This window comes from Oncorhynchus keta, chromosome 32 (genome assembly GCF_023373465.1).
Source record: "Oncorhynchus keta strain PuntledgeMale-10-30-2019 chromosome 32, Oket_V2, whole genome shotgun sequence".
Lineage (NCBI taxonomy): Eukaryota > Metazoa > Chordata > Actinopteri > Salmoniformes > Salmonidae > Oncorhynchus > Oncorhynchus keta.
In genome coordinates this window covers 235,498-261,220 of record NC_068452.1, presented here as the reverse complement: position 1 = coordinate 261,220, position 25,723 = coordinate 235,498, and the positions used below count along the sequence as shown (strand labels likewise).

General features: G+C 40.9%; 2 protein-coding genes across 2 annotated transcripts in view; both read right to left on the bottom strand.

The window, feature by feature from the left end:
- Positions 1-5,008, bottom strand: part of LOC118364691 (glutamate receptor ionotropic, NMDA 2B-like) — a 126,193-nt gene extending 121,185 nt beyond the window's left edge. The window contains exon 1 of the mRNA XM_052490154.1: positions 2,825-5,008. The gene's annotated coding sequence lies outside the window, so the exon portion shown is untranslated. The remainder of the gene's footprint in view (positions 1-2,824) is intronic.
- Positions 5,009-8,399: 3,391 nt separating this feature from the next.
- LOC118364793 (activating transcription factor 7-interacting protein 1-like) overlaps positions 8,400-25,723 on the bottom strand; it is a 33,401-nt gene continuing 16,077 nt past the window's right edge. The window contains exons 9-14 of the mRNA XM_052490291.1: positions 24,617-24,675; positions 23,829-24,449; positions 22,076-22,180; positions 21,788-21,883; positions 16,187-16,260; positions 8,400-9,408 (exon numbers count right to left, since the gene is read on the bottom strand). Of these exons, the coding sequence (XP_052346251.1) occupies positions 8,926-9,408; positions 16,187-16,260; positions 21,788-21,883; positions 22,076-22,180; positions 23,829-24,449; positions 24,617-24,675 (1,438 nt within the window). The 3' untranslated portion in view covers positions 8,400-8,925. The remainder of the gene's footprint in view (positions 9,409-16,186; positions 16,261-21,787; positions 21,884-22,075; positions 22,181-23,828; positions 24,450-24,616; positions 24,676-25,723) is intronic.

The window sequence follows — 25,723 nt, the reverse complement described above, 5'->3', positions numbered from 1 at the left end:
GAAATGACGTATTCGTTAAGCACGCCTTTCCTATGCACTTGGTATTCAGACTTACCTTATGAAGGTGCGTAACGGGCTTTGCAAGCGTGGTTCCCTTGCGCACACTCAATACATTTTATTCAACTGCTGAAAACCCTCCCACTTGCTGGCCAACAGAGTTTCTTGTATAGTTTTTATTCAATATGGTTGTCAGTACATTTATGTTAAGCCATCCCTTTAAATGCGGCGTGGCTTTAAGTTTGAATTTTGTTGACGGACACAACAGAATATATCGAACAGGTTTAGAATATTAGGGATCAATGAAGGAAAGCCATCTAAATATATGCAATTGGTAGATTTAAAAATGCTCTGATATTTTATATTATTTAACTTAGGAAAGTATTTATGAATCATTAAAAAAAAACTGGTTTGGAGAGCCTTCATGAGCGAAAGAAAGAAAACGGTGGTTCGATTCATTCTGAAAATTGCCACATTCAGTTCTTCAACCCATGGTAAAACTGGAAGATTACTGTACATAGAATTATAATAGGGAGAACACTGCACAATAGTAGGTTATACTCTCATCTACTGCCTGCACTAACCCATGGAACTGTGTGACGACACAGCCAAGTATTGCACAATGCGTCGATGTTCAAAATGTCGAGGCTTGGTCTGCCCGCTCCATAACGATTGAATTAGCCTACATGTCATTTATTATATATAAAACCAGTCAAAAGTCTGGACACACTTACACATTCAAGGGTTTTTCTTTATTTGTACTATTTTCTACATTGTAGAATAATAGTGAAGACATCATATATGTCCGTCCTAAACGTTCAAACTTAAAGCCACGCCGTATTTAAAGGGATGGGCTTAAGATCAGCAACAACCAAAAAGCTGTGACATCGTTTGCAGAGGATTCACATGTAGGTAAACAAAACAACGTAATTAAATGGAATGATAATGTAGAGAATACCAACTGAAGGGAACTAACAGTAAATTGGCAGTTGAATATGTGTTGTTATTCGGCTTACGGAAAGTTGATAATGATAGTGGCTAATATTTTACATAATACAAATATGGGCATATATTTAAGACTTAGTCTTCAAATCTATCAGCTCATTGACTTTTTCCACATTGAGTTATTTATTTATTTTATTGAACCTATATTTAACTATTCAAGTCAGTTAAGAACAAATTCTTATTTACAATGACGGCCTGCAACACACCCTGACGACGCTGGGCCAATTGTGTGCCGCACTATGGGACTCCCAATCACGGCCGGTTGTGATACAGACTGGAATTCAACCAGGGTCTGTAGTGACGCCTCTAACACTGAGATGCAGTGCCTTAGACCGCTGCGCCACTCTGGAACCTCCTGAATGCACTGTACATAGCTCTTATCAATAGATCTTATCAAATTGTAAATTACAGTGCATGAAGAAGATGCTTTTGCCACTTGGAACCGGTAGGTTCGCTAGACCTTATTCATGGTTTCCCTATGCGTAAAGGTGGTGGAATTATTAGGGAATTAAATCAAGGTCAGAATACGGTGTATCTGTAGACACCTCTGCTGTACCTTCATTTATTCCATCTCCAATGAACAGCAGGTGAACAGCACACTATTCTCATGCTTAATAGAGAGAAAGGTACAGAAAAAGGGAATTACGTTAATTTACACGCACTTAACTCGTGTCAGAATCGTGCCCTATGAAGATAAATGGATCAAACCAGCAAGACAATGCAGCCATACTAGACCAGGGATCTTAATTTGACCTATATTGCCACAGCAAAATAATCCTGCAGCAACAGGATTTGAACGTTTAGTCCATAATGTTGCTTGATCGGTGGTTAGGTTATTAAACTGGCCAAAAGCAGACTTCATGAAAAGTACAATATTGTTTATATAACTTTGTCAGCGTGGGTTTTCAGTGAATTGATGTAAATCACAAAGCTCAATATTTCTCTGCAACAAAAGTGATCAAATTAGGATCCTACATCTATACATGAACAGTATCACTCTGTATTGTAGCCTACTGTGCATGTGACCAATAACATTTGATTTGATGTACTAATTGAGTGAGTTATATATAGACACAAAACAATGTGTTTAGATGGAGAGGATAGGAGGGGCAGGCCGAAAGACCACATCAGTGATCATCAACTAGATTCAGCCACGGGACGATTCTTGAGCGGATGGTCGGGTGGCCGGAACATAATCACAAATCATTCCTAGACTGCAAATTGACCGCAAGAAGCTCAAACAGATATAATATTTGACTAAAACATAATATTTTTAAGCCTTGCTTATATTTATATATGATCACGTGTCTCTCTATACGTGGGAAATGCGTTCCAAAATTCAAATCACTTGGAGATCATTTCCTGGTGTTTTTACAGTCTTTTATGTGTTTTTGCTCAAACTTGGGGGGCCAAATCAAACCACCCCCAGGCCAAATTCAGCCTGCAGGCCACCAGTTGGGCAACCCTGGACGACACAATAAGCTGTTCTATACAGTACAGTTCATGCAGAGGGTAAATGTATAGAACACTTATTAAGATCAGAAGCTGTGATAAGACAGTGTGGTGAGGATAGATCGAAAAGGACAGAGAGAGATCTAGATACTGTACACCCCGTTAGAACGCAACCTACTAATCAAAGTTCATCCGGAATACACACACAGACAACCCTACATGCTAGTGTACACACACACGCACACGCACACACACACACCCACTTATACTGCAAGCACACACACTTATTCTCTCTCTCACATGCATGCAAGCACACACACTATAGATGCAAGCAGAGGCACGTACACACACAGTTCAATCCACTACTCACCTATTTAACTCTTGTCTGTAACTCATTATTAATTTAGTGGTGATCAGAGGAGTGGGACAACAGTAAAGACAGAGCTGCCACTTGAAAACACAAAATGTGGTGTGGGTTCCTTAGTCCTTCATGGTGAAATCCGGCTCAAAGCAATAAACATGGGGTGTTTGTTTGAATTGAATCCCCTTTACAATCCACAAGAAGAAGAAAAAAGACAAAAGTTGAAGATGTAAATGCTATTGATTGAAATTGTTTGCCATAAACTGTGTGCGTGTGTGTGTGTGTGTGTTTCCAATGGACACACAAGGGCTACATTAATAACTTATTTTGGGTGAACTGGTGATGTTGATGATTGAAAAGGGACCTCCCATAAGACATACAACTCAGATGCTGAGAAGAACCATCATAAATAACAGGGGAATTTGACAGAGAGAGATGGAAAGCAATGAGATGAACAACATTCTTCTCCTACTGATTTCTATTCTTATCTGTCTATCAGTCTGTCACTATTTCAAACCTACACACACACTGTGAACAGCGGTCTTCAGATGTGTCGCAAGCCAAGGCTTTACAAGCTTTTTCATCTACTTTTCAACAACTAAGCCCGGAAGCCTTTCCTGATTTACGTGCCTTTTAAGATACAAGAGAGGTGGAATACAAGGAAGGGGAAGAAACAGCTCCAGAGACAATTAATGGAGAACTGTCCATTCTAGTTGAAAAAACATCAAACCGAAATAAGGAGGGGGATGCAGAAACAAACAGAATTGAAAACGAAAAGGGAAATTGGTATGGGACGTTTAGTACTTTTGGGTAATGTGTGCGTGTCAATAATTGAGAGAGAGAGAGAGAGAGAGAGAGAGAGAGAGAGAGAGAGAGAGAGAGGGGGCAAGTGGGTGGGTGGGGGTGAGAAAGCTACATACAGATGATGGACCAGCTGAATGAAAGAAATTGAAAATCAAACATTAACCGTGATATGTCAAACAACCAGAAAGAACCATAGGATCCAATAATACCTTACCCAACACTGGCAGTTTTCAAGTTTCTGTCCAAATACATAGTTTGCTAAATCACAAGTCAAAACTTCAGGCAAAACGTAGTCATTTTGTGCTAATATTCCAATTAAGACTCAAAATGGCATCAGGTACATATGAGAAATGCAATGTATAAGGCGAGACAGAGAAAACGGCAAGATAGATAACTGTATTCCTCAAAGACAACAATTAAAAATGGATGAAGTTTGACTGAACTGACGCGGCGAAAGAATGGGCATGGGAGAATTGTGAGACCAACATCAACTGACTATGAGTACCAGATATAATCTCTCTCCTTTTCGCCATAGTTTAGTGTGTGAGTGTGTGTGTATGTGTGTTTTATGTATACGTAAAGCACACACAAATACACACACAGACAGACAGATAGACAGACACTAAACAATAGTAAACCTACCTAGAGTTACCAATTTAAGAATCCTGCAAAATTGTGATGCATAGGATGTGGGTGAGGAAGGACCAGAGGAGGAAGAGAAGGAAAATGGGGGAAAAGGAGTCATTGAAGAAGAGTTGCTGTTTAGTTGTCTCTTTCTTTAAAAAAAATTCAGTCCAAGTTAATTTACATCTGAGTTTAAAGACAGAGAAAGAGAGGGAGAGGAATGTGCTGTGGAGAACTGGTGGAAAAGGGTAGAGGAGAGAAGGAAAGGAATAAGGATCAAAAAGGATGGAATGGTGAGGAGGGAGAGAGGAAAGAGACAGGAAAGAAAAAAAGTCTCAAAATGAAAATAAAAACTCCCCCTCCTCTCTCTCTCACTCATAAATAGAGGAAATTGTACAGCAGGTAGATGGAGAAATAAATGAGGAGGCAAATGATGGAGAGAGCGAATATATGAAAAGATGAAGCACCTCCCAGCACCACGATAAGGAAGAGAAAAAACATACAACGAAAAAAAAAATTGAATACTCCAAAGCCTTCCGTTTCGGCGGTTTGTGTGAGCTGAGAGGAGGGTTATCAGTAATTTCTCCAACTGTTACAATTGTTCTTCAGCTCTTCCTTTTCCGCCAAAAACCAGGAGCCTTCCGGTAATTTAAGATGTAAAGCCTTCTCCGGGACAACTGTTAAACGTGTCAAACAGGCGGCATGCTGAGGTACTACCCAGAGCTAGAGACAACGTACAACTGGCACCTCCATCTGCCTTAGAACGTAGATCTCAAAGTGCACTGACTCGCTGTCCACCCCTCCTCTACTAGAGACCAGAGAGGGGGAGAGGGAGGGAGGGAGGGGGGGAGAGAGAGAGAGAGAGAGAGAGAGAGAGAGAGAGAGAGAGAGAGAGAGAGAGAGAGAGGGAGAGAGAGGGAGGGAGGGAGGGAGGGAGAGGTATGTGGAGGTGGGATCCTCTATAGAATTTTGAATTAAAGGGATGCAGGTTCTCATTTGCAACAAATGTCTAGGAAAATATAATATAATAAGGAGAATGGCTCCCCCTATTGTCAATAATGAACACCTGCTACCTGACATTATTTTTTAAACTAACATCGTGTTCAGGGGTGTCAGTGTTGGATAATGACAGCTTTATTGGTGCGTTTCTGAATGGCTGCCACCCTCCGGATCTCTTCAGCTGCTGACAGGAAACTTCTATAAAAGTACCTCCAGATGCCATAAGATTAGCCTAATGTCAGATTGTCGGCTGGAGAGAAAGAAACATGAATATTGGTCTGCAATGCAAGTAATTCCTTGCAACATTGATTAATACTGAATCAATTGAATGCATAATGGTATGTAGTAAAAGCAATCAATGACAACTTAAGTACACTACATAAAGCTATGACACGAAGGCTGTGTTTTAACAGCCACTCTAAAAACCCAAATCTGACTTTCCTTCTACATCCAATCGTTTTTCTTTTTGTTTACTCAGTTTTACATGCGACCCCCATCCGATTTGCACGTTCAAACTGACGTAGCCTCTGAAGTAGTCCTAAGGATCCCGGATAGCACACAGATGCAATGCTCATTTCCTGTCACTGTTCCTTTACATTTTGGGGTGGTTGTCATGATAATGGCAGGTCATGTGCAAAAAATAACACTTTCAGATCAAAAGAATCTGAGCGTCCAGTCAGAGGTCGCATATGGAGGATATGGTTTGTATCAGGATTGAGATCCACATATAGAGGTGGTAAAATTGAAATTGGAAGTGAAAAGATCAGATTCTATGGCTGCGTTTACACAGGCAGACCAATTGTGATATTTTTCCACTAATTGTTTTTTTAACCAGCTTTTTTGACCAGATCAGCTTTTTTGCAAATACAGTGGGGCAAAAAAGTATTTAGTCAGCCACCAATTGTGCAAGTTCTCCCGCTTAAAAAGATGAGAGGTCTGTAATTTTCCTCATAGGTACACTTCAACTATGACAGACAAAATGAGGGGGAAAAAATCCAGAAAATCACATTGTAGGATTTTTTATGGATTTATTTGCAAATTATGGTGGAAAATAAGTATTTGGTCAATAACTAAAGTTTATCTCAATACTTTGTTATATACCCTTTGTTGGCAATGACAGAGGTCAAACGTTTTCTGTAAGTCTTCACAGGGTTTTCACACACTGTTGCTGGTATTTTGGCCCATTCCTCCATGCAGATCTCCTCTAGAGCAGTGATGTTTTGGGGCTGTTACTGGGCAACACAGACTTTCAACTCCCTCCAAATATTTTCTATGGGGTTGAGATCTGGAGACTGGCTAGGCCACTCCAGGACCTTGAAATGCTTCTTACGAAGCCACTCCTTCGTTGCCCGGGCAGTGTGTTTGGGATCATTGTCATGCTGAAAGACCCAGGCACGTTTCATCTTCAATGCCCTTGCTGATGGAAGGAGATTTTCACTCAAAATCTCACGATACATGGCCACATTCATTCTTTCCTTTACACGGATCAGTCGTCCTGGTCCCTTTGCAGAACAACAGCCCTAAAGCATGATGTTTCCACCCCCATGCTTCACATTAGGTATGGTGTTCTTTGGATGCAACTCAGCATTCTTTGTCCTCCAAACACGACGAGTTGAGTTTTTACCAAAAAGTTATATTTTGGTTTCATCTGACCATATGACATTCTCTAAATCTTCTTCTGGATCATGCTGCTGCTCCAGTTTCAACTGTTCTGCCTTATTATTATACGACCATGCTGGTCATTTATGAACATTTGAACATCTTGGCCATGTTCTGTTATAATCTCCACCCGGCACAGCCAGAAGAGGACTGGCCACCCCACATAGCCTGGTTCCTCTCTAGGTTTCTTCCTAGGTTTTGGCCTTTCTAGGGAGTTTTTCCTAGCCACCGTGCTTCTACACCTGCATTGCTTGCTGTTTGGGGTTTTAGGCTGGGTTTCTGTACAGCACTTTGAGATATCAGCTGATGTACGAAGGGCTATATAAATCAATTTGATTTGATTTGATCATCCAAATGCTCTCTAGCAAACTTCAGACGGGCCTGGACATATACTGGCTTAAGCAGGGGGACACGTCTGACACTGCAGGATTTGAGTCCCTGGCGGCGTAGTGTGTTACTGATGGTAGGCTTTGTTACTTTGGTCCCAGCTCTCTGCAGGTCATTCACTAGGTCCCCCCGTGTGGTTCTGGGATTTTTGCTCACCGTTCTTGTGATCATTTTGACCACACGGGGTGAGATCTTGCATGGAGCCCCAGATCGAGGGAGATTATCAGTGGTCTTGTATGTCTTCCATTTCCTAATAATTGCTCCCACAGTTGATTTCTTCAAAACAAGTTGCAGATTCAGTCTTCCCAGCCTGGTGCAGGTTTACAATTTTGTCAGCTCTTTGGTCTTGGCCATAGTGGAGTTTGGAGTGTGACTGTTTGAGGTTGTGGACAGGTGTCTTTTATACTGGTAACAAGTTCAAACAGGTGCCATTAATACAAGTAATGAGTGGAGGACAGAGGAGCCTCTTAAAGAAGTTACAGGTCTGTGAGAGCCAGAAATCTTGCTTGTTTGTAGGTGACTAAATACTTATTTTCCACCATAATTTGCAAATAAATTAATTAAAAATCCTACAATGTGATTTCTGGATTTTTTTCTCATTTTGTCTATCATAGTTGAATTGCACCTGTGATGAAAACTACAGTCCTCATCTTTTTAAGTGGGAGAACTTGCACAATTGGTGGCTGACTAAATACTTTTTTGCCCCACTGTAATTGACACAATTGGGCTGCCTGTGCAAACACAGCCATGAAATCTGCCTGGTTTACACAGCACAACAAATTCTTATGTATGGGCATATCCGATTCATATCTCACCTTTTCCCAATTGTGTAAACATCAGCAAAAACATGGAATCTGTTCCGATTCTTACCACATTTGTATGTGATTCTCAATTCATATACAATTTCAATGCCGACAAGACAATCACCCAAAAATGTAAAGGAACTGTGGCAGTAAATGAGCATTGCGTCTGCGGGCTATTTCAGAGGCTACATCAGTGAGGACGAGCAAATATGACATGGGTCAGATGTAAAACAGACAACAAGATTGGGGTACAGCTGTGTAATAGGGACAGCTGGGTAAACACAGGCTAACAAAATGAATCTCAACACTTGTAAACTTTCCAATAAAACGTTTTATTGAATTTGTCATTCCTATTAAGTCTGGTTACCAGACAATACATACAAAATTACTATCATCGTTCTAACATCATTTAAGTTCTAACACCGATTTTGCATTCCTGTGCAATTTCTGTGAACGTTAAAATGTATTTTCTTTTACTTATTTTTTATAAAGCAAAAAAAAAAAAATTATCTGGACAAGGGTAACAGAAGTCAACATATAAATATCTGACCTGCCATGGGGAACAATTCACTTATGTACAATAGCTCAACTCACAAAGAATATACAATGATAGGCACAACGATAACCGTTGCCATATCCTTTCTCCAATCAGAGTAGTCTGGAGTCCAACAGTGTACATTTAGATGTTTTCTCATGGTGTGTGTTTGTGTACGTTCACAAGTGTTAACACTAAAGCAATCTCAGTCAGGGTCCTCCAGATCACCTTAAAAAATAAGCAGGTGGAATGCTATCAACTTCCTGTCACATGAAATGCCTTTTCCATTCCTGGTTGGCTCAGCTAGGAGTCGTCGCGCTGATGACGTCAGTGCACTGCGGCTCACAGAAAGTCCCCAAGCGCCCGTACACATCCCGGGCCCGGACAGCAAAGTAATACGTAGATCCAGAAACGAATTGGGTGAGGGTACAGGCCATGGGCAGTGGCAGTGCCTTCACCTCCCCAATCTTCTTCCAGTGCTGCCCCGCTGCAGGGCCATTCCCGGCCGACCCAGCGTTGTCCTGGTGGTACGCGTACAGGTGGTAGCTTTCCACCCCTGCACAGGTCAGGTCAGTCTCTGCCACGCACCAGGACAGGACGATGCCATTCTGGTTTTGCACCCTGGCCAACTTCAGCTGGGGCTGCTGGGGGGGCGTGGTTTGGTTGGCCTCCATTGGTAGCCGGCCAGGAGGCAAGGGAGCTGAGGGTAACGGGGGCAGGGTGACAGGGGGGGGCTTGGTTGGAGTGGTATTGTTTCCCATGCGTGCTTTGGATGGGGAGTCCTGGGAGGGAAACAAGAGGAGATGGACATTAATTAGGGCAAGAAATATGCAGGAAAACATATCACAAATGTATAGCTTTCGAAAAATAAAAATATATAGGTAAAAGACTTAAGGTTTTCAAAGTAGGAAAAAAATAAAACAGCAATTACAATTCCCTAAAATTATTTTTTTTAATGTTCATTGGAGTGTCACCTATGCCCTTATATTAGTTACATTCCAGAATAAAGCCAATAATTCATTCTTATTGTGATTCATATGAATGTACCCTAGTAAAATGTAATTCAGTACAACACTGTTTTTCCCCTCAAAATTACAAATCAAATTTGATTTGTCACATACACATGGTTAGCAGATGTTAATTCGAGTGTAGCGAAATGCTTGTGCTTCTAGTTCAAATCAAATCAAATTTGATTTGTCACATACAACTGGTTAGCAGATGTTAATGCGAGTGTAGCATTAACTGTAGTTCCAACAATGCAGTAATAACCAACGAGTAATCTAACCTAACAATTTCACAACAACTACCTTATACACAGAAGTGTAAAGGGATGAAGAATATGTACATAAAGATAAATGAATGAGTGATGGTACAGAACAGCATAGGCAAGATGCAGTAGATGGTATAGAGTACAGTATACACATATGAGATGAGTAATGTAGGGTATGTAAACATATTAAGTGGCATTGTTTAAAGTGGCTAGTGATACATTTTTCACATCAATTTTTCCAAAAAGCCATTCATTAAAAAACATTCCTTAAACATTGGGCAAAAAACTGTAGTTTTGCTTAAAATCGTCACGAAACAGTGGATATCATTCTCAAAGTAATGTCATGACATTACATCAGGCATTTGAAAGAAAATGCATAAACAATTATTACACCAACTTCAAAATAAAACATTTCTGTATGCTGAACATCAGAATATTAACCAAATCCATTGTTTGAACATCAAATGGAACTCATCAACGTTCTCAAATTGAACTCATCATTCAATAACATCTTTAAAACATCGATTTCTTTTTAGATTGCTTGTGTATGTCGTTTTCTTGTGTAGGCCTATGTAGTATTCTGTAGCCTAACTGGTGTGTAACTTGGAATTTGGTAAACTTTTCCCAGTCAGAGTTGCAGAGTTTTGAATTTGGACTAATGAAGCTCTGTAAACATTTCCCAGTCAGTTGCCGAGTTTTGAATTCCTTCGTGTTGTAGTACACGGCTCTGGTTGGGAGATTACTGCTTGGACATCCGACTTGAAGTAGTATGTGATGTTCTGAACTTGGGGCCACGCAAATGAATTCTTTCTTTCAGCTGCTTGTTGCATGTAACTGATTTCCATCTCCTCTCCTACAACCTTCAAAACTTGGCCAACAAATGGCTGGTAATCGTAATTGACTATTATGAACTTTCCTTTTAAGTCCTCTGGTGGTTTCACCATTGGGGACAGGTTGTCTTCTGCATTTTGGTTCTGAAAGTCCACCTCTGTTGGAGCATTGCACTCACAGGGGTTACCTGCTCGGGAGCAGAAGCAGGACACCTCTTCGATGGTGGATCTTTCCAGGTTCCTTTGCGATGATCTGGTGGATTTTTAAGGTTTATTTGACAGCTGGCAACTCATTTGGAACTGCTTCATCAGAATCGGTTAATCTCATCCTCAATCCAGAAGTATTTTGCGCTTGACTGCGTTTTCCCCAGCATGGTGTAGAGCTCCTTTGGGCTCTGGAGGTCACCGCCCTTTTTGACAAACTCATCTGCACAACGTTTAATTGAACCACCGACCCCATCAAGAGCACCTTTTCCGTGGGACTTCAAAAAAAAAAAGACCTCTTTGAAACCCATGAGAAATGACACCGTGCTCAGGAGGTAGAAATAATTTTTATTTCTATATTGCGTGACGGGGCCATCACTCATGCATGTAGTGTGGTAATGTAATGTTTGTAATGTTTTTTTCCCTTCCTATCATCCAAGAAAGGCTTCAGATGAGTCCACACGGTCGTCATGCCAGAGGGACTCTGAAATGGCGGCATAGGATTGGCATTCCTGTGGTGTGTACACAACACTTGTGTATAGTTGCCTTCTTACGGCCGCCCCCAAAATGAAAAGCCTGAACCTCTGTATGCAGCTGACATGCATAATTTTCAGAAAAGTCCATGTGGATTACAACCTTGTGTTCTTTAAGTGTGTCTTTACAGTTTTGGCACTGCTCAACTTGGTGCAGCCAGTTAAACTGGTGCCTCTCAAGTGCATCCAGTTACTCGTTTAAGTTTTTAACCAGATCGAGCCACTTGCCCATCTGTTTTTTTTTTCGGACAAAATTTGAGAATGACCTTTCTCCATTGCTTGATTTCTCCCTTTGCCACTGTTGCTAGGAAATTAGTACATTCTCTTCAGGTAGGACCAGCTCTATTTCATCATAGCATAATTTTGCACAAAGACGGTACATGCATTGCCTGTTCTTGAGATCACAGACAATGGAAGACAGTAACTCGGAAACGCTTGAGGTTTGCAGCAACCCGCTTTGGCTCAACCTGTCAACTAGAAGTTTCACATTCTCGTGATCGAGACACGCACAGGTGTTGAGGTCATGTGCCTTCGGCTCTGTAATGTAAAGTGGCCACAGTCGTAAAAACTGTCTGTATGACAGCGAGTGTCCCATCCACCTCTGAATTGTACTCTGCATGGTGTTATTTTAGAGATTTCATGAGTATGCGCCTCTGAATCTTCTTTTGCATGACCGTGTCAAGGCCACTATTTTCATCTCTACTAAGAAATGCAATGACCAGTGTTTTCCTCGCGGAATACATTTTATTTTCCCCTCGTGGCCTGTATTTTTCAGTTAGATTGCGTTTCAATTGATTTGACCTTTGCATGCCCTTTCGTAATTTGTCACTTTTTTGTTGCGATTGTTTTAGTTGCATTTCCAGTTGGAGAATTTTCTTCTTTAGTTCTCGTTTTTCTTTTTGCAGCCGCTTGCAACGCTTTGATACCCTTTTCACTTTTTATGGAGTAGAGGAAGCAAGTGGTTGCTCCAGTGTTTGAGATTGAGGCTCAAGGGATTGCTCTAGTTCTGGAGTCAAGCACTCAGATGGTTGCTCCAGCTCTGGAGGTGCAGGTTCATGTTGTACTTGTACAAGTATTTCAGGGGGCTGCTCAAAATAGTTTCCTTCAGTGGACACTGGAGTTAAATTCATCACCACAATAATTTTTTCTATTTTTTTCACGCCACCTCCTCTGATTTAATCTCAATTTTCCCCTCTTTTTTTCAGCATTAGATTGTGTCATTGTATGGATCGGTGGATGATCAGGATTGACAACCTTTTTTCTTCTCTGATAGCTAAAAAATGAAAATGCAATAGTTGACACGGGCACAGAATAGGATTTGCATCCATGAAATGTTATTACTAGTTTATTAATAGTAAGCTATACAATGATAACACTTAATCAAAGTTTAAAAGTTAAATCAACTCCCTCTCCCAAATATGTTTTGTTCCTATTTCACTGCTAATGTTAATAATAATCACTCTACTGTAACTTGAGCTTGCGGAAAACACTTTACATTGCATTAAGTTGCATTATTACATGATAGTTAAGTATTATGCATTATTACACTGCAACTGGTAAATTTCTATTCAATGCAGGTACACAAATGCAATTTCAAGATACCTACACAAAATAGATAGATAAAATGCCCATCAAACTACTTCAATTCAAACTTGTACAGCCTCAATTTTTCATAGTGCCCCAAATGTGAAGCAGCATTTAACTAATATAATTCATAATCCATTTTTTATCCATGTGTGTGTAATATTATATTAACTAATATAATTCATCAGTTATACCTTAACTGCAGTGCAATAAAACATTAACTACAGTGTAATAGCACAACTTAATGTTAAGTGTTATCCACCTAGCTTTATATCCTATTATATCCTATTCTGTTGCTGACAGTAGCATGAAGCCATGAAAACAATACCGTGCTTTTCTTCTGGCTAATCTTTCCTCCCTAGCAACTGGATCTGCGTTAATCTTTTGTCTGTGCCGTGCAGCCTTATTAGACAATGGCATCTACAGTATAAAGATAATGTTCCTTGAAATACCTTAAAATGCCATAAAATAGTTTACAATTATAATATTCAGTATTCATACAACAAGTAAATATGAATTGCATGATTACATTTTGTAAACTAGTGAAAACATGGGATAACAAAGCTACTGTTATTCAGCATCACGGGTGACATTTATTATAACATGAAACTTTTGTTGTGCTAAAGGACAAAAGCGTGATACTGAAGGGCGGATTTCATACATAAACATATATGGGCCAAAGACGAGATGTGTACATTTGGTGTCCGAAGGCCATTCATTTTACAGAAGATAAATATGTATAAATATAATATTAAAATCACTCAACTCTTACCCTTCATTTGACACAGAAATATTTGTGTTGCAAACTATTAAATTAAGGTAGTTATTGAGCTTTAAAATGTCAAAATGTCCTTCAGTGTAACTGTCCGGGTTAAAATTCTAATGACAAAAGTATTTTTAAAATGTAGAAATTAATCGTAAAAATATAAATGAACACCCATAGCATAATTCAAATCTGGTCACATACACATGATTAGCAGATGTTAATGAGAGTGTAGCAAAATGCTTGTGCTTCCAGTTCCGACAGTGCAGTAATATCTAACAAGTAATAACAAATTCACACTAACTTATAAACACAAATGTAAAGGGATGGAATATGAATCTGGGCCTGCAGCCTTGCGAGGGTTAACACATTTAAATGTTTTACGTCGGCCATGGAGAAGGAGAGGTGGGGGGCCCGCAGTCCTTGGTAGCGGGCTGAGTTGGTGGCACTGTATTATCCTCAAAGCGGGCAAAGAAGGTGTTTAGCTTGTCTGGAAGCAAGACGTCGGTGTCCGTGACGTGGCTGGTTTTCTTTTTGAAGTCTAATTGCCTGTAGACCCTGCTACATACATCGTGTCTGGGCCGCTGAACTGCGACTCCATTTTGTCCCTACACCGACATTTCGCTTGTTTAATTGCCTTGTGGAGGGAATAACTACACTGTTTATATTTGGCCATATTCCCTGCCATCTATCCACGGTTTCTGGTTGGGGTAGGTTTTAATAGTCACAGTGGGTACAACATCTCCAATGCACTTCCTAATAAATTTGCTTCCTAATAAATTTGCATAAATATATGTTATTGTCTGAGGCTTTTTCAGCCCACTCTTGAAGTGTGGATTCCGATTGGTCAGACCAGCGTTGAATGGATCTCGTCACCCTATTTGAGGTTCTGCCTATTGGACGGTATGAGCAAGATGGTGTCATGGTTGGATTTGCCGAAGGGAGGGCGGGGGAGGAACTTGTATGCATCATGGAAGTTAGAGTAGCAGTGGTCCAGTGTTTTGCTCAAGCGGGTACTAGAGTCAATGTGCTGGTAGAATTTAGATAGCCTTGTTCTCAAATTAGCTTTGTTAAAATCCCCAGCTACAATAAATGCATCCTCAGGATATATGGTTTCCAGTTTACATAGAGTCCAGTGCAGTTCTTTCAGGGCCGTTGAAGTGGGGGTGGGATATACATGGGTGTGACTATAATCGAAGAGAATTCTCTTGGGAGATAATGCAGTCGGAATTTGATTTTATAGAATTCTAGGTCAGGTGAACAAAAGGACTCAAGTTCCTGTATGTTCTTATTGTTACACCATGCGTCGTTAATCATGAGGCATACATCCCCGCCCTTCTTCTTACCAGAGAGATGTTTGTTTCTGTCAGCGTGATGCATGAAGAAACCTGGTGGCTGTACCAACTCTGACAACATATGCCGAGAGAGCCATGTTTCCGTGAAACAGAGAATGTTAAAATCTCTAATGTCTCTCTGGAAGGCAACTCATGCCCTAATTTTGTCCACCTTGTTGTCTAGAGACTGGACATTTGCGACTAATATGCTCGGAAGCGGCGAGTGGTGTGCTCACCATTCTAAGTCTAACCAGGAGGCCGCTCCATCTGCCTCTCCTGCAGTGACGACGATGTTTTGGGTCGGCCTCTGGGATTATATCCATTGTCCAGGATGGAGGTCCGAACAAAGGATTCGCTTCGGGAATAAATATTCCTGGTCGTAATGTTGGTAAATTGACGTCGCTCTTATCTCCAATAGTTCTTCCCGGCTGTATGTAAGAACACTTGAGATTTTCTGGGCTAACAATGTTAGAAATAATACATTAAAAAAAGAAATCTGCAGTTTCCTAAGGACTTGAAGCAAGGCGAACATCTTTTTTTGTGTGTGTTAGTGTGTGCAAAAATATATAGATTAATGGGCGACATACTGTAACAAAAACATTTTTTAAACTTGAACAACTTTTGTCCGGAATTTTGCGCTTCCTCAATGTCATTCAGTATAACAAAGGTAAAAAGCCATTTTAAAGCATATCACATGATGGTAATCATGTGACAGTGTGTGACATCACAAAGAAGACCCATTTAAGACTCTCTATCAATGTGATGAGGTCAGTAAATCTCTCTGAAATATTTGATGATTTCACCCTCTAGTAACCTTTGTAACAAAAACCTTTGTAACATGTCCTTCAGTACAATATATTTTAATGTTATTTTACAAAAGCTATATTAAATATGAAAAGTAAGGATAAATCTTTAAAGGTCATTACTTTATATAGGTGGCCAAGGAGCTGCCTATTTGTATTTCATTGTGTTGTGTTAGGAACTCAAATGATTCAAATAAAAATATGAATATGAGAAATAGATTCAGCGGTAACAAACTCACCAGAGGGGGGCGGTAGTGAACTGTCAGATGAGGACCGCCAACTGACTGTTGAGGTGATGCTCTTGATGTTGTACCTGTAAAGAGAGGACAATGTAAAATTAGATAACAGAATAAGCATCCCCCTCCTCAAATCTGCATGGATCACAAGATTCTTTCAGTAAAAAAACTATATGCAAACTTTTACAGAGCAAATAGACAGAGCTGACTTATAACACTTATACACATTAAATAACAGGCATGGCTAGGCTAATAGATTGGAATTCTATTAAATTGTGTCAACTGACTGACCACAATCATAAAACATCCAGCAATTAAGATTAGAATCTCATGAGTGTTATAGTAATATCAGGGTGATATGGGGTCCATATGTGAACATTAGAAAACGTTTAAACGTAAACTTTTTGTCCATTTAAAATGGTCTACGTACTTGCACGTGATAGAACGCTACATGTTAGCTATTCCAATTAGATATCCTGGCACACCTAGCCATATGCTAACAAGTCCAGCTGGCGTTGATTATTTCCGGTCACAAATTCTGCCTCAGCCAATCAAAGATCTTAGACTTTACAGCGCCTCTACATTTTGCTGTTAACAAAGTGGGATTAAAATTGATTTGTCATTTTTTTGTCAACAATCTACACAAAATACTAAATGTGAAAGTGGAAGTAAAATTCTAATATTTGTTTATATAAAAAATATTTATTTTTTATTTTTTTAAACATATCTTGATTAGAGTATTCAACCCCCTGAGTCAATACATGTTCGAATAACCTTTGGCAGAGATTACAGCTGTGACTATTTATGGTAAATCTAAGAGCTTTGCACATTATTTTATTATTACAATTCCTCAAGCTCTGTCAAGTTGGTTGTTGATCATTGCTAGACAGCCATTTTCAAGTCTTGCCATAGATATTCAAGCTGATTTAAGTCAAAACTGAAACTAGACCACTCAGGAACATTCAACATTGTCTTGGTAAGCAACTCCAGTGTATATTTGGCCTTGTTTTAGGTTATTGTCCTTCTGAAAGGTGACGGTCTCCCAGTGTCTGTTGGAAAGCAGACTGGACCAGGTTATCCTCTAGGATTTAAAAAACGTATGTTTCTTTTTACCATAAAAAATTCCCTAGTCCCTGCCAATTACAAGCATACTCATAACATGATGCAGCCAGCCCCACTACTATGCTTGCTTATGACCCTGCCAAGGAACATTATGACCATCATAATCATATACTGAAAAAATACATAAAAACGCAACTTGTAAAGTGTTAGTCCCATGTTTCATGAGCTGAAATAAAAGATCCCAGAAATTTCCCATACATGCAATGTGCAGTTTTGTCACAAAATACAATGTCACAGATGTCTCAAGTTGAGGGAGTTTGCAATTGGCATGCTGCCTGCAGGAATGTCCACCAGAGCTGTTGCCAGAGAATTTAATGTTAATTTCTCTCATCGTTGTTTTAGAGATATTGGAGTATGTCCTACCGGCCTCACAACCGCAGACCATGTTTATGGCGTTGTGTGGGCAAGCTGTTTGCTCATGTCAACGTTGTGAACAGAGTGCCCCATGGTGGCAGTGGGGGTATGGTATGGGCAGGCATAAACTACGGACAACGAACACAATTACATTTTATTGATGGCAATTTGAATGCACAGTAATACTGTGAAGAGACTGTGAAGATACTGTGAGGCCCATAGTGAGGCCCATTGTTTTAAGGTATCTGTGACCAACAGATGCATATCTGTATTTCCAGCATGTGAAATCCATAGATTAAGGCCGAATTTATTTATTTCAATTGACTTATTTCCTCATATGAACTGTAACAACATAAAATCTTAGAAATTGTTGCATGTTGCATTTATATTTTTGTTCAGTATATGAAACGTGGTCCTCAGTGATATGTTGTGTTGGATTTGCCCCAAAAATAACACTTTGTATTCAGGACATAAAGTTAATTTCTTTGCCACATTTTTTGCAGTTTTAATTGCAAACAGGATGCATGTTTTGGATTATGTTTATTCTTTACAGGCTTCCTTCTTGATGTTAGGTGTACATAATGTTTTGTCGAGTGATCGATAAACTTACAAACGCTTGGATTGCTTTTGCTGTAAAGCATATTGTCAAAATCTGACACGACAGGTGGATTAACAAAAGGCTAAGCTGTGTTTGCTATATTGCACTTGTGATTATGTGAATATAAATATTTTTAGTAATATTATTTGAATGTGGTGCTATACAATTCAGAGGTTGTTGATGACAATTATCCCGCTAAAGGGATGGGTAGCGTCAAGAAGTTAAGTTAAATTTGTAAGTCGCTCTGGATAAGAGCGTCTGCTAAATTACTTAAATGTAAATGTTAAAATAAGTGTTCATACAGTATTGTTGTAATTGTCATCATTACAAATATATATATATTTGCCGATTAATCGGTATGGGCTTTTTTTTGGCGGTATTCGGTATTGAAAAATCATAATCGGTCGACCTCTAGTCTCCAACTTCAGTGATTTTTGCTGTTTGTTCCAGCCATTGGCAGCAGAGAACTGGAAGTAAAGACGGCCAAAAGAGGAATTGGCTTTGGAGGCGACCAGTGAGATATACCTGCTGGAGCACGTGATACGGGTGGGTGCTGATATTGTGACCAGTGAGCTGAGATAAGGCGGGGCTTTACCTAGCAGAGACTTGTAGATGACCTGGAGCCAGTGAGTTTGGCGTCGAGTATGACGCCAGGGCCAGCCAATGAGAGCATACAGGACGCAATGGTGGGTAGTATATAGGGCTTTGGTGACAAAACGGATGGCACTGTAATAGACTGCATCCAATTTGTTGAGTAAAGTGTTGGAGGCTATTTTGTAAATGACATGGCCGAAGTCAAGGATCAGTAGGATGGTGAGTTTTACGGCTGCGTAGCCTAGTGGTTAGAGCGTTGGACTAGTAACCGGAAGGTTGCGAGTTCAAACCCCCGAGCTGACTGTCGTTCTGCCCCTGAACAGGCAGTTAACCCACTGTTCCCAGGCCGTCATTGAAAATAAGAATATGTTCTTAACTGACTTGCCTGGTTAAATAAAGGTAAAATTAAAATAAAATACGAGGGTATGTTTGGCAGCATGAGTGAAGGATGCTTTGTTGCGATATAGGAAGCCGATTTTAGATTTATTTTTGGATTGGAGATGCTTAATGTAAGTCTGGAAGGAGAGCTTACAGTCTAACCAGACACCTGGGTATTTGTAGTTGTCCACATACTCTAAGTCAGAACCGTCCAGAGTAGTGATGCTGGACAGGCGGGCAGCGATCGGTTGAAGAGTATGCATTTAGTTTTACTTGCATTTAAGAGCAGTTGGAGGCAACGGAAGGAGAGTTGTACGGCATCGAAGCTCGTCTGGAGGTTAGTTAACCTTGTGACTAGGGGGCAGTATTTTCATTTTTGGAAAAATAACGTTCCCGTAATAAACGGGATATTTTGTCAGGACAAGATGCTAGAATATGCATATAATTGACAGCTTAGGATCGAAAACACTAAAGTTTCCAAAACTGTAAAAATATTGTCTGTGAGTATAACAGAACTGATGTTGCAGGCGAAAGACTGAGAAAAATCCAATCCGGAAGTGCCTCATGTTTTGAAAACGCTGCGTTCCAATGCGTCCCTATTGAGCAGTGAATGGGCTATCAACCAGATTACTTTTTCTCCGTATTCCCCAAGATGTCTACAGCATTGTGACGTAGTTTACGCATTTATGTTGAAGAATACCCGTAAGCAGCTACATTGCGCAAGTGGTCACCTGATGCTCCCAGAGTGATTCTCGCGTAAAATACAGAGGTAGCCATTATTCCAATCGGTCCTACTGAAAAACGTATTGTCCCGGTGGATATATTATCGAATAAATATTTGAAAAACACCTTGAGGATTGATTATAAACAACGTTTGCCATGTTTCTGTCGATATTATGGAGCTAATTTGGAATATTTCTCTGCGTTTTCGTGACTGCAATTTCCGGGCGATTTCTCAGCCAAACGTGAAGAACAAACAGAGCTATTTCGCCAACAAAAATAATATTTTTGGAAAAAAGGAACATTGGCTTTCTAACTGGGAGTCTCGTGAGTGAAAACATCCGAAGCTCATCAAAGGTAAACTATTTCATTTGATTGCTTTTCTGATTTCCGTGACCAAGTTACCTGCTGCTAGCTGGACAAAATGCTATGCTAGGCTATCGATAAACTTACACAAATGTTTGTCTAGCTTTGGCTGTAAAGCATATTTTGAAAATCTGAGATGACAGGGTGATTAACAAAAGGCTAGGCTGTGTCTCAATATATTTCACTTGAAATTTTCATGAATAGGAATATTTTCTAGGAATATTTATGTCCGTTGCATTATGCTAATTAGTGTCAGTCGATGATTACGCTCCCTCATGCGGGATGGGAAGTCACTAGAAGGGCCAGAAGTATACAAAATGTTGTCGTCTGCGTAGAGGTGGATCAGAGAATCACCAGCAGCAAGAGAGACATCATTAATGTGTACAGAGAAGAGAGTCGGCCCAATAATTTAACCCTGTGGCACCCCCATAGAGACCACCAGAGGTCCAGACAACAGGCCCTCCGATTAGACACACTGAACTCTGTCTGAGAAGTAGTTGGTAAACCAGGCGAAGCAGTCATTTGAGAAACCAAGGCTGTTTCGTCTGCCGATAAGAATGTGGTGATTGACAGAGTCAAAAGCCTTGGCCAGGTCGATGAATATGGCTGCATAGTAATGTCTCATATCGATGGCGGTTATGATATCGTTTAGGACCTTGAGCATGGCTGAGGTGCACCCATGACCAGCTCTGAAACCAGATTGCATAGAGGAGAAGGTATGGTGGGATTCGAAATCTGTTGGTAATCTGTTTGTTAACTTGGCTTTTGAAGACTTTAGAAAGGCAGAGTAGGATAGATATAGGTCTGTAGCAGTTTGGGTCTAGAGTGTCTCCCCCTTTGAAGAGGGGGATGATCGCGGCAGCTTTCCAATCTTTGGGAATCTCAGACGATACGAAAGAGAGGTTGAACATGCTAGTAATAGGGGTTGCAACCATTTTTGGCTGATCATTTTAGAAAGAGAGGGTCCAGATTGTCTAGCCCGGCTGATTTGTAGGGGTTCAGATTGTGCAGCTCTTTCAGAACATCAGCTATCTGGATTTGGGTGAAGAAGAAAGAGAGGGTCCAGATTGTCTAGCCCGGCTAATTTGTAGGGGTCCAGATTGTGCAGCTCTTTCATAACATCAGCTATCTGGATTTGGGTGAAGAAGAAATGGGGAGGCTTGGGCGAGTTGCTGTGGGTGGTGCCGGGCAGTTGACCGGGGTAGCCAGGTGGAAAGCATGGCCAGCCGTAGAAAAATGCTTATTGAAATTCTCAATTATAGTGGATTTATTAGTGGTGACAGTGTTTCCTAGCCTCAGTGCAGTGGGCAGCTGGGAGGAGTTGCTCTTATTCTCCATGGACTTTACAGTATCCCAGAACTCCAGCAAAACAGTGTCCCAGCAAAATTTCTGTTTGAAAAAGCTAGCCTTAGCTTTCCTAACTGCCTGTGTATAGTGTCAATATCAATGACTATGTATTGTGCATGCCTCACCACTAGGAGTGCTGATCAGCGGAGGAGGTCCAGTAGATCGCTGGGTAACTGAAGAGGACGATACCGCAGTCGTAATGGCCTTTCTCACACCAGTCACTGTAGAATTAAAGAGAAGGAATTAAGAATAGAGGACAGAAGAGGGAATTCAATTCATATTTATTTATCCAGAATTGTTCACATCATTAGCAACAATATTCACTATTTTAGAGGGCATAACTCAATAATTTAGTAGACCTCTCTGGAGTTGAAAGGGAGGAATTTGGAGATGGTTTTGAGGTTCATTCTCACCTAGCACATCATCATCCTCCTCCTCCTCCTCCTCAGTGAGGTCTATGAAGGAGCCTTTGGGTCGAGCCCCCGTTTTGGTTGGAGTAGAGCTTGTTGCTTGGTTATCTGAAAGGGATGGAACAGACATGGGAAAGAAAACAGTTAGATAATATTCTCTTTTACAACAGGTTTTTGGATTTTGCTGCTTTGGGTGCTACACATCCTGAGTGGATGTGCTTTGATCACTTTGAAAGTCGGAAGTTTACATACACTTAGGTTGGAGTCATTAAACCTAGTTTTTCAACCACTCCACAAATTTCTTGTTAACAAACAGCAGGTTGGCATGTCGGTTCGGAAATCTACTTTGTGCATGACAGAAGTCATTTTTCCAACAATTGTTTACAGATCATTTCACTTATAATTCACTATAATCACAATTCCAGTGGGTCAGAAGTTTACATACACTAACTTGACTGTGCCTTTAAACAGCTTGGAAAAGCTTCTGATAGAAGCTTCTGATAGGCTAATTGACATCATTTGTCAATTGGAGGTGTACCTGTGGATGTATTTCAAGGCCTACCTTCAAACTCAGTGCCTCTTCGCTTGAAATCAGCCAAGACCTCAGGAAAAGAAAATAGTAGGCCTCCACAAGTCTGGTTCATTCTTGGGAGCAATTTCCAAACGCCTGAAGGTACCATGTTCATCTGTACAAACCATAGTACGCACGTATAAACACCATGGGACCACGCAGCCATCATACCGCTCAGGAAGGAGACGCGTTTCGTCTCCTAGAGATGAATGTACTTTGGTGCGAAAAGTGCAAATCAATCCCAGAACAACAGCAAAGGACCTTGTAAAGACGCTGGAGGGAACGGGTACAAAAGTCCTATATCGACATAGCCTGAAAGGCCGCTCGGCAAGGAAGAAGCCACTGCTCCAAAACCACCATAAAAAAAGCCAGACAACAGTTTGCAACTGCACATGGGGACAAAGATTGTACTTTTTGGAAAAATTGAACTGTTTAGCCATAATGACCATCGTTATGTTTGGAGGAAAAAAGGGGAGGCTTGCAAGCCGAAGAACATCATCCCAACCATGAAGCACGGGGTGGCAACATCATGTTGTAGGGGTGCTTTGCTGCAGGAGGGACTGCTGCATTTCACAAAATAGATGGCATCATGAGGCAGAAATATTATGTGGATATATTGAAGGAACATCAAGACATCAGTCAGGAAGTCAAATGCGTCTTCCAAATGGACATTGACCCCAAGTGGCCATCACAAAGTCCTGAGCTTAATCCTAAAGAAAATGTGTGGGCAGAACTGAAAAAGCATGTGTGAGCAAGGAGGCCTACAAACCTGACTCAGTTACACCAGCTCTGTCAGGAGGAATGGGCCCAAATTCACCCAACTTAGTGTGAAGCTTGTGGAAGGCTACCAGAAACGTTTGACAATTTAAACCATTTAAAGGCAATGCTACCAAATACTAAACTTCTGACCCACTGGGAATGTGATGAAACAAATAAGAGCTGAAATAAATCTCTCTACTATTATTCTGACATTTCACATTCATAAAATAAAGTGGTGATCCAAACTGACCAAAGACAAGGAATTTTTACGATGATTAAATGTCAGGAATTGTGAAAAACTGAGTTTAAATGTAGTTGGCTAAAGTGTATGTAAACTTCCGACTTCAACTGTACATATAAATGCAATTATTAATCTTGTCCACATACAGTATAGGATATTATCAGGCCTGTTGCTAGAAAACCCACCTGTCTTTGACGTCATAGCCGTCCCCGAAGGAGGTCCTGGAGCTGCCGAGCCCGTAGCGGCTGGACCAGAGGACGCCTGAACCGGCGCCCTGGCTGTGGTCGCTGACATCCCAGCACTGGGCGTACTGATCCCCCCAGTGCCCCCCTGGTACACAGCCCGAGCCAGAGTCATCTGGGCTGGGGACATGGCTGGGGAGAGCTGGGTGGTGGAGGAGATGGGCTGCAAGGCCATGGTGGAGGTGGTGGGGCCGGCCATGGTGGAGGTGGTGGGGCCGGCCTTGAGGATATAGGTAGTGGTGGGAGTAGTGGTCTTGGCCTTGTTGAGTGAGTTGACTGCAGCGAAGGAGGACACAGGGATGTTGACCAGGGTTCCGGCCCCGCCGTTGGCCATGGCAGAGAGAGGCAGCTGGATGAGGAGCGGCTGGCCATTCTGGCCCATCACGTTGGAGCCAGAGGTGGTCTTGAGGAGCAGGGTGCCAGTGGGGCCGCTCTGGGAGGTGACGGTGCACAGGGAGGCGGAGCTAGAGGAGGTAGGTATCAGCTGCAGGATGGAGCCCTGTGTTACCATGGCAGTGGCCGTAGTGGTAGTGGGGACAGGTTTGGCCTGCTTCACCGGAGAAACTGGAAAGACAACAGGAGAGAGGAAAGAAATGGTGAGTTTATTCCTGACAGCTGATGGTCAGTTGGTGTCGTTCTTTATCTTGATCTCAGGGTCGTTCAATCCCCATGATAAGTGAAACATCCTATTGACAGGTAAGGGAGAAGGTGAAGAAGAAGGGAGAACTTACCTGTATGGTTGGTAGAGACTGGGCTGGTCATGGGCTGCTTTACGACAGCTGCTACTGGCCTGTTGGAAAAGATGTGTGTTTGCATTGAGTTTAATAAAAAAAATGTAAAGGTAATTGAAAGAGATGTGATTTGCATTCAGTTGGCTTGTTTAAAAATAGGTCAGAGGTCAGAGATCATATTGCGACAGACCAGAGAAAAAGTCTTCCTGTAATTTGGCGACCTCTTTGCCACACTTTACCAGTTTAATTTGCCAGTTTACTATTATTCTGTCTTCTGGCTCGGTCTTCTTCTGTTTCCCCCCCGTGTTTGTAACATTGTGTTTACTGAGTGTTTGTTATGTGTATTTTGATGTTTGTTCTTCTTTGCATTGAATTTTACAAATTCAACCCCAAAAAATCTACACATTTAAAAAAAAATCTTTATCACAAAAAAGGGGGTAAAAAGTGTTGATTCCTTTAGCACTTGTTTAGTGTATAGGTATCATTCTTGAGTTGTTTGTGGTATTCTGTCATGAAAATCATGAAGTGTTTGCAGGTTAACATTTTTGGTACTGTACATTAAATAAAACATTTTGGTATACATTTGTGTTGTAATGATATAACATGTTTTTTATATAGTAATCCGGACCTTTATTTAGTACAGTACATTGAACTGGGAATATTATGAACAAATAAAATGTTTCATGGGGCAAGAATGCAAATATATTATTGTTAAAGTTGGTAAAATAAAAATAAAAGTGTCGATTGCAACTATCTCAAGACTATGTCGTTTCCATAATTCCATACAAAACACAAAAGTGCAACACGACTACTGTGGAAATTGGCACCTTCCCAACTCAAACATGTTTAAGTCAAATTATAGTCTGATTCAAAGAAGAACTGTAGTCTCTTCACTCTCAGGATCTCATTGATGGAGTCCCTGATCTTTTTCCAGTCTCTGGCATACAGTTTGTTGAACCTTTGTTCCAAATATTTCTTCATGGTTTCGCGCAGGTTAACAGGCAGCGCGTCTTTGCCCAACGTTCCGACGTAGTTCACCGTGGTGACCCACTTCACGTAGTTCTCGTACGAGACCAGGTTCCGGAACAGGAATACTGCGTAACGATC